A 10,252-nucleotide genomic window follows, 5' to 3' on the forward strand; every position below is an offset into this window, starting at 1 on the left:
GCAGCATTGATGGATAGGTGGCTTTAACTCAGACTTTGATTTATAAGTGTCTGTGCACAGAGGAAATGGAAAATACTGAAAATGGTGTTTGCATTATACCATTCACTTTGCTGCTATTGTTTAAAGCAGTATTTCAATTACTTTCTTTGCAATTCCAAAAAATGTGATGAAAACTAAAGGACATCAGTCGAGGACATCATATTAAAGAACAACATAATAAAATCACTTTTGTTTCCCAATATTAGAAAGATGACCTTTTGCTTTCTTTTGGAAATAGAAAAAGTATGTGGTTGTTTTGTTTGTTCTTTCCTTCTGGAGGGACATAAGATTTAATATAGCTGCTCTGCCTAATAAGCTGAACAAAAGCCCTAAAAATGAGGACACCTGTTAGTTGTAGCTATAAGATTCTAAAGCACGGCAGATATATCCCATCATGATGACTCAAGCTGCACCAGGGTTTATTTTCTTGTCACTAAAGCACCCACTTATCCTTTAGCTACTGGAGATTCTGAAAAAAGGCACAGTTCTGAAAAACAATGGAAAGAGGTACCATTCATATCCTTTCAGAAGTCACATAGGTGGGGTAGGGATTAGATTTGCTCCTTTCTTGCCTTTATGAAAAATAAAATGATGTCAGAAAACTAGGTTGTAATCCTCCACAACATAAGGAAAGCGGAGAACCCGTGGAGAGAAAGTCAGTTCAAATAATCAGGATGCTCCTCCTTACAGCCCGTATAGACTGTGGCTTCTTTCCTGCAGGCCACAGATTTCCAGGGCCCTGTATTGTACCCCATCGAGGGCAGTGCCTGCCCGCAGGACTGCGGCCCAATGTCACTGTAAAGGGAGCAGAGAACAACAATAGGAGATCAGATTAGTTTGTCGTTGTCTATGGAGAACACGCCTAATTTGCAGCCACTCTTATCTCTCACTATATTCAGTCTGAGGAAAACACTAATTAATGTAATGTCTCTAATAGATTAGAGAGGGAAAGTGTGCTGCTGCTGCTCACCCCCTCCTCCCACAGACCACATCCCATTGCCTGGTGGGGTTAAAATCTGCAGAATAAGACAGGTCATTACATTTCCTGAAATCCATCTCTCTTTGCACTGGCCAGAGGTGTTATCCATTCGGCCCCTCGGGTTTCCCCAGAGTCCAAGTCCTCTGACGATGCCTCGATTTTCTCAAGTTCACCAGCGTTTTACACAACGGTAGTAAACTACTGCCGCGCGTTTGTCTCAGCGGCACTCGCTACGCAACCTGTAGTCGATCCAGCTGGATCAGGACCTGCAGCAGGCTCAGCGTTTGATTTTCGGTGCCCCACCGCCCTCTACCCGGAGCCTCTGAACAGGGAGCGGCCTCGGGGGGTGGGGGGTAGGGCACAGCGACGACGTGGGGAGAGAGAGGGGGCTTTCGCTAAGTGACCTGTCCGGATTTCGCCGTGATTTACAGGAAATGCTCTTTGAGCATCATCCCGTAATGTGAGTAGGGCGGGGGGTGGACCCTAGCCAGCTGCTCGCAGCCCCGGGAAGGAGGCCCCTGGGCTATGGGCGGCGCAGCCCTGCGGGGAGCCAGCCCCGGCGGCGCCCCCCGCCCGGCCCCCGCTGCTCCCCCCGACGGCGGCGGGGCGGGGCGGGGGCTGCGGGCGCTCCCCGGAGTCCCGCATCGCGCAGCCTGGCGCGCCCCGGTGACGGCCGGGTCAACGGAGAGCTCCTGACCCGCTGAATCACCCTTCCCTCCCACCACCTGCGCAAGGAGGCGGCCCGGGGAAGCCGCCTCGGTGCATATAAAGTGCTGCCGTCGGAGCGTGAAGCGCTGCTCGCTGCCGGGTCCTCGTTGTCGCCCGCCCGCCGCGCCATGGCCTCCGGCCGCCGCCTGCCGCTGCCCGCGTTGCTGCTGCCGCTGGCCTGCGCCGCGCTGGCCCAGCGCCCCCTCACAGGTAGGAGAGGGCCCTCAGTGGGACCCCGCGGGGCCGGGGCCGCTTCCGCCGGCGCGGTGGCCTTAGCCCCGGTGGCTGGTGTCTCCGCAGAGAAGCAGCGCGCCTGCCTGCTGCCCCCCGACGACGGACCCTGCCGCGCCTTGGTGCCGCGCTGGTACTACGACCGGCACACGCAGAGCTGCCAGGAGTTCACCTACGGGGGCTGCTACGGCAACGCCAACAACTTCCTCACCTTCGACGACTGTGAGAAGAGCTGCTGGACCATCAAGAGTGAGTCCAGGGACCGGCAGTGTCCCAGAGGGCCCCGGGGTGGCAGGGGGCTGGAGGGGACACCGGGGAGGCTGCGTGGCTTGCGGGACGCTTTGCACCTACTCGATGTATCATAGAATCTTAGAAACAGAGAATTGTTTAGGTTGGAAAAGACCTTTAAGATGATCGAGTCTAACTGATGTCCCTCCTGCTTGTTGCAGCTTCTTGCTGATGTCAAATTTCAGGCAGAAAATCCAGAGTGAGATGGCCCAGAGATGATGTGTGGAATTGATCTATTAGTACTTTAAATGTAGTTTAATATTGCACCTACTTGCTAATCAATGCATTGGATTCCTCCAGTAAAATGCAGGTGGGACAAACTGGGACTTGCTTGCAACTGAAGTAATAGTGTATTGTCTGCAGTAACATGCGAACCATGAAGAGGTGAATTTACAGAGGATGAAATTATTTTTTCTGCAGAAGTGCCCAAATTATGCCGGCTGGAGGCTGATGGAGGACCTTGCAGGAGTTATCTAAGAAGATATGCCTTTAACTTGAGCTCGATGCGGTGTGAGGAATTCATCTACGGTGGCTGTTATGGAAATGGCAATAACTTCAGAGATTTGCAGTCTTGTATGGACCACTGTCTGCCAGAAAAAAGTAATGGTTGTTCCAAATTTTTAATAAAATAGATGGTTTGAAAGTGATATGAAGATGATACTTTATTTGATGTTTTTCTCTGAATACCCATACAGTGGTATATTTGAAGACTTGTGTGAAGCAGATGTTTATATTGTCCACTTTAATTTTAATATGTTGTCTTAGTTGTTACTGAAAGAACAAAAATGCTGTGATCTTAAATATACCCACAACTATACCCAAATAATTTCTTTACTTCTAGAGAGGTGTATCTGAAGGGAAATTATAAGGTTGAAGATCTGTGTTGAGGCAGACGTGTCAGAGATTGTGTCAGTCACATTCAGAGAAGTGGTATTGTAATATAAAGCAGAATCACCTTTCTAAAATTCAGGCCTGAGAGATGGTGTTAGGTGGCTCAGGTTTTTGGCACTCAACAGCTCTGCTTCTGATAAAAGTGTTTTGCCTGACGTGACTCTTCACTGTCTCTCTATTTGAGCTTTAAATAAGAATGGTGGTAATTATGAGCAGGTGACTATAACTGAGTTTTGGTATGAACACCAGGTTCATCATTTGGTATGAACATCCAGTTCAAGATAGGATCTTTGAAAATCTACCAGAATGTATGAAAGCTGTTACTGCCTAAGCTTTATTAGTGCTTGATGACATTTATTTGTGGCCGATGACAGATTGTCAGCATTTTCTTAGGTGAAAGCTGAATTATTTCTCTTGCACTTCTAATGAGTTGATAAGGGGTCTACAGCAGGAAAAGTAAAATTTTGTTGAGGCAAAAAGAAACATGCTCTTGAGGAAAGTTGTTGGGTTTGTACATTTTGCTGCAAGCAGAATTTGCTGGCAAAATCATAGCAAAGTTGTGCCTTTTTTTTTTTTCTACAGAGGTTGTTCCACTGAAATTATTGCTATATTCCTATATATATGGAATAAGATTATATAAAAATCTTAGCTATCATATGTGTAGCACCACAAATGGGGAAAGCAGATGAATTTCACTTATGGGATAATAATCCTGTTTTCTGGGATGGTTTGTTGCTTTCTCAAATGCACAACTCACCGGAATAAGACGCAGAAAGTCTCTGAAGTCATTGGTAATAGTGTCAATTCAAGGGGAAAAAGAGCTGTTTAGACACAAAATTTATAGCAGGGTCAATTTTAAGAAGCCATTTACAGAGATTATGTAATTTTTTTTCTCTCTCTCTTTTTTTCCTTTGTCCATTTTTCCTTTGCCCTTTTTTTCCCCAAGCTGGCCCCTTGCTATGCTATAGCCCAAAGGATGAAGGACTGTGTTCTTCTTCTGTGCCTCGCTATTACTATGACTCCAAGACTAAATCATGTAAAGAGTTCAGATATACTGGCTGTGGTGGAAATGCCAACAACTTTGTCACTGAAATGGACTGCTACAATGTCTGTGGAAAAGGTAAGGGTGGTTTTTTTATATTTTGTCAGTCACAAGCAGGTAAAGCAATCCACATACCAGAAACAAGTGTTCACAGTGTTCTTTTATTCACCTTGGCTTGCTACAGGGGTATGCTTTTTGTGTTTTGGACTCAATGTTTTCGAAGGCAGGGAAAATTGAAATACAATGCTAAATCCTTCTGGCAAGATCAGTGTGATGTGAGGTGGTTACACCATATTTGAATGAAGTATTGAGAAGGGCACACAAAAAGACTAAGCCTGCTTTCTAGAGCCCACAGGGAATCAGTCTTCAAACTGTTCAGTACCTCCATGACCACTAATTAAAATATCATTTTATTCTGGATAGTTTTAAATAGGATTAAAGTCAGTTGTGAAATCAATTTACTTTTTTCCTTTTCATTTTCAGAAGTTACCATCCTACCTCAATTCCCTGTTGCCTACTCATATTTCCTATTCCCATTACTAAAGACTTTTGCCTCATCAGTTTTGCTGTGTCAGCTGTATCTGTGGCTGTGGGGGCAAAGCTTGGAATGATAATTGATTTTTTCCTAATGGTTTTACTCAAACCAGCTAATGGCTGTGTTTGTAAATCAAAACAGTTGTGCTTTTACTTGCAGTCATATGTTCGTACCAGCTATTGCAAGTTTTAATACTCTAGTTTAATTCATTTGATATGAAAATAAATGAGAGAAATAGAGAAATGCATAATTGTATGTTGTTCCCCAGAACACTTAGGAAACAGACATAGCTAGTATTTTAAAAATTGATACTAATGGGAAAAAAATTTAAGGCCATATCAGGCATGTACATTGCCTTTGGGGAAAAAAAAGGAAAAACTAAAAAGTAGTTCTGTTTTAAACATAATATGCACAAGGTCTGAGTACTCAGTATTGAAGTTGTGTAGTCAGAAGCCTTATGTCGGGAGATGATTCTTCAGTTCTGGGCTGGAAATCCAGGACTGGGGCAAGGATTGCACCCTGAGTACGGTCCTCAGAAATAAAAGTACTGCCTGCCAGTTAGTCATGACAGCAGTATTTCTGTGGATGACAAGTCTGAGTGTGTCTCTGCCATTGTATTATGAGAGAGTCTCTAATAGTATGTTAAGTTTATCGGAGATGCTTGTGATTATCTAATTCGCATTCATTACTACCTGTGAAGTGGTAGGGCCAGGCTCCAGACTGGAGTGTGTGGGGAGAGGAGGAAGGAAACTGCCTCTTCAGCGTCTCACCTCCACACTGCCCCTGCCAGATTCACCTGGGGCTTCTCTCTTCCTCACCTTTTTGTTGTTGTTGTTGTTGTGGAAGAAAGAAGTAAGGAAATGCTGTCTGTCTTATAACTAGAGCACCAGATAGCCACATGTAAAGTATCAGTTACAAGCTTTTTCATCAGCTTGTGGATTTCACAATTCAATAAGGCTTGGTACAGCCAAAGACCAAAGTTAAGGGCATAATTAGTGCTAATTAATGTTGTGCTATGCATATTCATTTCTGTGGCTTGGCACTGCAACATTAGGCAAATAATTCAGGCAACTTAAGCCACTCCTCCTCTTCTGCTTCCATTATTTCCTCCCCAGCATCTTTTCTGTTACCTTTTGGAGTCTCGAATTCAGTTGACCTTCCCTGTGCAAGTATGCAACTGCTTGTTAAATTGATGTATAGTGTTTTGAGTGAAAAGGTTTGTGATGAATTTCATTTTTAAAAATTTATATTAGAAAAGAAAGCAAACACATTGGAGTGACAGCAAAAGAATTGGCAACTGGCCACAGTGGCTCTGCATGCTGGTAAATAGGTAGCAGAAAGACAAAGATTTTCAGTCAAGACTGCAGAGTACTTGTTTTCTGAACGGCACTCACACAGTTCTTGCAGCCTTTGAAAGCATGTCTGGAGTTAACTCGGACTGTCTTAGGCCACTCTGCAGCTTCTGTGAGTTTTGTGCAGAAACTCAAATTTTCTTTTCATCTCTCAGAAACACTGGGTATTTTTTAACCTTTACCCCACTGTTCAGACAAATGTAAGAATAGTTTGGGATTTTTTGTTTGGGGGGGGGTGGTGTTTTTTGTTTGTTTTGGGTTTTTTTAATAGATGGCAGTGTATTTAGTTCCATTCTGCTGTCACTGCAGGACAGCTAGATAAGGCTTTGATGCCTGCTCAGGAAAAGAGCAACAAAGTAGGATTCCAGTGCCAAAGGTAAACACTCTGGAGACCTTAGAGTGTGAGAATAGGGAATGCAGAACACATTTTACAGTTTCTGATATGTTTGTTATTATTGGACAACTGCTTGAACAGCATAACATGAAAAAAAACCAAACAATAAAGAGTAGTAACAGTTTTGTCATGCTGTTTCCCTAACTGCTTCCTTTGTTTTTTTAGCAGGAAATCAGAAACCAAGGATCAACAGGCCAACAAATGGGTTCCGCAGAAAAATAGTGAGAAAACTGATTAAAAAATCTCAGATGTATAACCCAAAGTCTTAAAGCTGATGTGCACTTGGATGTTTGAAACACTTTTTGTTGATTCCACTTTCTTCTTTTGTAAGATATTTTTCACTAAGTTTTATACTGACATAGTTCTGTCTTTCAGGACTGCTTTTTGTGCAATTTACTTTTTTATAAGGAACTGCATTTAATAGAAGAATGAACCTAAGTTTGGTTTTTCTCTCTGTTGTCTTTGCAATAATACTTTGGAAAGACAGGTGTTTAGAGTTCCATGTTTTTATGGGGGGAATATTACTACTGCCTTGGGAGAGTATTTCAGCTGTTGCAAATCAATTAAAATTTGAAAAATCAATTGTCTGTTAGTATAACTAAGGAGACTACAACACTGAAAAGCTACCATGGATTTTTAAAATTTTTTTTGCATCCTCTGCTTACTAAAGAAAATGAACTTTTCACAAGTGTGTTCAGAGGTTTATTGCTCTGCCATTTACGTACTTTGGCCCTATCATTTAAATAGATTGTCACTTACAGTCAACATTCTTAGTCAAGGCTTTCAGAAGCTGTCATAACAGTAAAAGAAGTACAAATTTAAATGCAGCTCATCCCACAGGAAAGAATTTGGAATAGGGGTGCCTTGATAAACACTCTGACAAAGGCAATGAATAAGCTAGTTGAGTATTAAAATAAAAACATGGCCATTACTTTTCATGACATCTGAAATTTTTGCTGTTACTCCAGATCCTCATATGGCATTAATCAGCATAGTTTTACTGATTTTAATGGAGCTATGCTGATTACATCTGCAGAGGATCTTGATATTTGTGATAATGCAGTAGCTGTTAGAGCAGTAGAAGTTTCTGCAAATTTCATCTACAAAAGAGTAATCCCTCTTTTGAGGCACTTTTATATTTCTTATGGTAGGTTATGCCTATGGTGATACTTTTGCACATCCTTTTATGTTTTGTATTTTAATCATGCCTGAATTTCAGTTAATTTCACCTACAATGTTTTCTAAATATAAATTGGTAAGTAATGTTAATAAAATGTTTTTTGTGGAAAAAAAAAAAAAGATTGTTCTGTCATTTTCCTGAATGAGTTGTATAGACCAATATGTGTAATGGAACCTATAATTTGCTGATTATGACTCTAACAGAGTTATCTCTTCAATCATTTCCTTACACTGAGGTCTTTATTTGAAGAAAGCCAATAAATTGCATTGAGGTTATTCATCCCCAGAAGTTTTGTAGCTCAGCTGGCTCTCTCGAAAGACCTGCTCTCAAAGGGGTGCTTAGTTAAGCTGATTGTCTGCTGCTGGGTCTCCTGTTTGATGTTGCACTATATGAATAGCTTTTGTGTGGGTAACAAACTAGTTGTTTGAAATGACATTGGCTTTCAGTTAGAAAAATTCAGGCGTGTGCTTTAAGCCTATTTTGGAGAGGGAGCATGATGGGCAAACTAGTCAAGATTTTCTTACTAATGTTTCTATCACTGCCAAATTTCCAATTAAAGCAGCTCTCTGTGCTTGCCATTGTCTTTCTACCACTCTGTTTCTGTTTCTTGGTCTCAAAACCCCTTTTTATTTTAATCATCTCTTGTTTAGTGCAGATGAATGAGAACACTGTAGCAGACAATTGCAGGTAACTAGTGACAGAGCTTTGAGTGCTTGTCCCATGCCAAACCTCTTCTCTTGGTAACCAGCCTTCAAATAAAGGGGACAGTATAAACTCCCTGGGGGAGCCAGGGTACGATATCTATGGACATTGCCCGTATTCCTTCCTGTGGGTTATGAATTTTGGCTGTCCTGTTTACAGCAGCAGCCCAAGGCATCCTCTGAATATTTTTTCATACCTAATGCTAATGTTTAGGGCTGTGTTTATTTCATGTTCTGACCATGGCTTATAAAAACACAAGCTTGTTTAGGAAGTCAGAGTTCAATTTAAACATGGTGTTTAACTGTAGAGGATGGCTGTCTTTTAACAGCAACACCATGGGGTATAATTTTTGGGATCATGTTTGAGAAATTTCTATTACTTCTTATGTCTCTGGGTCTTTGACTTTCATAGGAGTATCTCTAGAATGGGGTACAAAAGTGGACCTAGGATTTAAAGGGAGTCCCAAGTCTTAGAGCAGCTCCACTCTACTTTCTGATGTCAGAATTGGGTGCCTTGTCACACATCATAACATGCCCTGAGCAACGCAATACCCTGCTCATGTCCTGGAAAGGATCCAAGAGTTTGGTACTCTTCTGTTCATGCCAGCTCAGGGTCTCAGCAAGAGCTGTCTTGATGTACCAGGGTGCTGCAGTGGCTACTGCAGCCCTTTATAATGCAGTTGTTCCACAGGCACTTTCTTTTCTTGCATAAAAATACAATTTAAAGTCTAAGGGCTTACTGCTAAAGTATGCAGTGAAATATCATAGGTTTGGGTTTTAATCCCTTATCTACCTGGTATCACATAGAAATTTAATGTAAACCATAATTTTCACAGGGTTTCCTAGTGAGCAGGCTGTAGAGTATTCTGGAGGAGGTGGGGCAGGGAAAGGAGGTGCTCATGGAAGTTTTTTCAGTTCCTTATTGAAGCTATTACATAAATTGTACCATATTTCCAGGTAAATGCCTTCATCTCTTGTTTTTTGGTTGGTTTTTTTTTTTTTTTTAGCTACAAAGAATTTCAGCTGTCACTGTGCTGCTCTGCTTTGTGTTCTTAGTTTAGTATCCCTTCAGACTACTGTGACTTTGACTAATCTAAACACTTGTCATCTACAGCCTTTTATATGATTCATTACTTACTTCCTTTTTCAGTTTGCTGATGAAGCAACACAGGCCCGAGGTTGGGCCAACTGTTAGTGTTTTGCCACGTTGAAAATTGATGCAGCCCATACCATCCTGCAAATTAACTTTTATTATAGTAGCCAGTGTCCAGCATCTACTATTGTGTGTCACAGTGCAAATTTCTACTGTAGAGGAGGGAAGCAGTGATTATAATCAGTCAGGTTTGCATAGGCAAACTGCCACTGAAACTCCTGACTAGTGATTTGCACAGGACAGTCATACCTGCCCCTGAAAAGTAGTTGCTGGAATAAGCAGATTTGAATAAACTCCATTGCAACATCATTGCTCTTTAACTTTCATTGTGACCCATTATTCCAGATAATTTCTTAGAGATATCTTGCAAAGAACTGTATAAAAATTATAAAAATGAAAATCTGCACTGATTCTTCATCGTAGGTCTTCATCTTTATATTTCAATGGAATTTTAAATGTCAAAAAGAGAAAAGAATTAATGTGGAACCACATAATATTTTTATTGATAAGCTACATGATGGCAAGCAGAATTTCACCACATATAATTTTAACAGCGATTTGCCCCAATAAATGGCTTTCTCACAATTCCATACTGTAGTAGCAAACTGACAATGAATTCAGCTTGTATGCCTGGAGTCAGATTTCTGATTACCAGAAGCATTCCTGTTTCTCTGTCACTTCTCATCAGTTGAGGAGGTAGAAAACATGGAACTTTTTTTAGAAAGAAGCATTTATTAGAAACAATGGGCCATGTTAAAA

The 10,252-nt window shown here is 41.7% G+C and overlaps 1 protein-coding gene across 2 annotated transcripts; it reads left to right on the top strand.

Moving 5' to 3' along the window:
- The first annotated feature begins 1,633 nt into the window (after positions 1 to 1,633).
- Positions 1,634 to 9,968, top strand: TFPI2 (tissue factor pathway inhibitor 2). Of its 2 annotated transcripts, none has more exons than XM_042043704.1 (5): positions 1,634 to 1,936; positions 2,027 to 2,206; positions 2,666 to 2,845; positions 4,083 to 4,256; positions 6,628 to 9,968. In XM_042043704.1, exons 1-5 carry the CDS (start codon positions 1,855 to 1,857, stop codon positions 6,726 to 6,728), a joined length of 717 nt encoding a protein of 238 aa, XP_041899638.1. In that variant the 5' UTR covers positions 1,634 to 1,854; the 3' UTR covers positions 6,729 to 9,968. The 2 variants fall into 2 exon arrangements, with proteins under 2 accessions (XP_041899638.1, XP_041899637.1); XM_042043703.1 differs by having other exon boundaries at positions 1,639 to 1,936; positions 6,625 to 9,968.
- The last annotated feature ends 284 nt before the right edge of the window (positions 9,969 to 10,252 follow it).

This window comes from Corvus kubaryi, unplaced genomic scaffold (genome assembly GCF_017639235.1).
Source record: "Corvus kubaryi isolate FWS band 111438036 unplaced genomic scaffold, C.kubaryi_AGA036_p1.0 37398, whole genome shotgun sequence".
In the NCBI taxonomy this organism is placed as follows: Eukaryota; Metazoa; Chordata; class Aves; order Passeriformes; family Corvidae; genus Corvus; species Corvus kubaryi.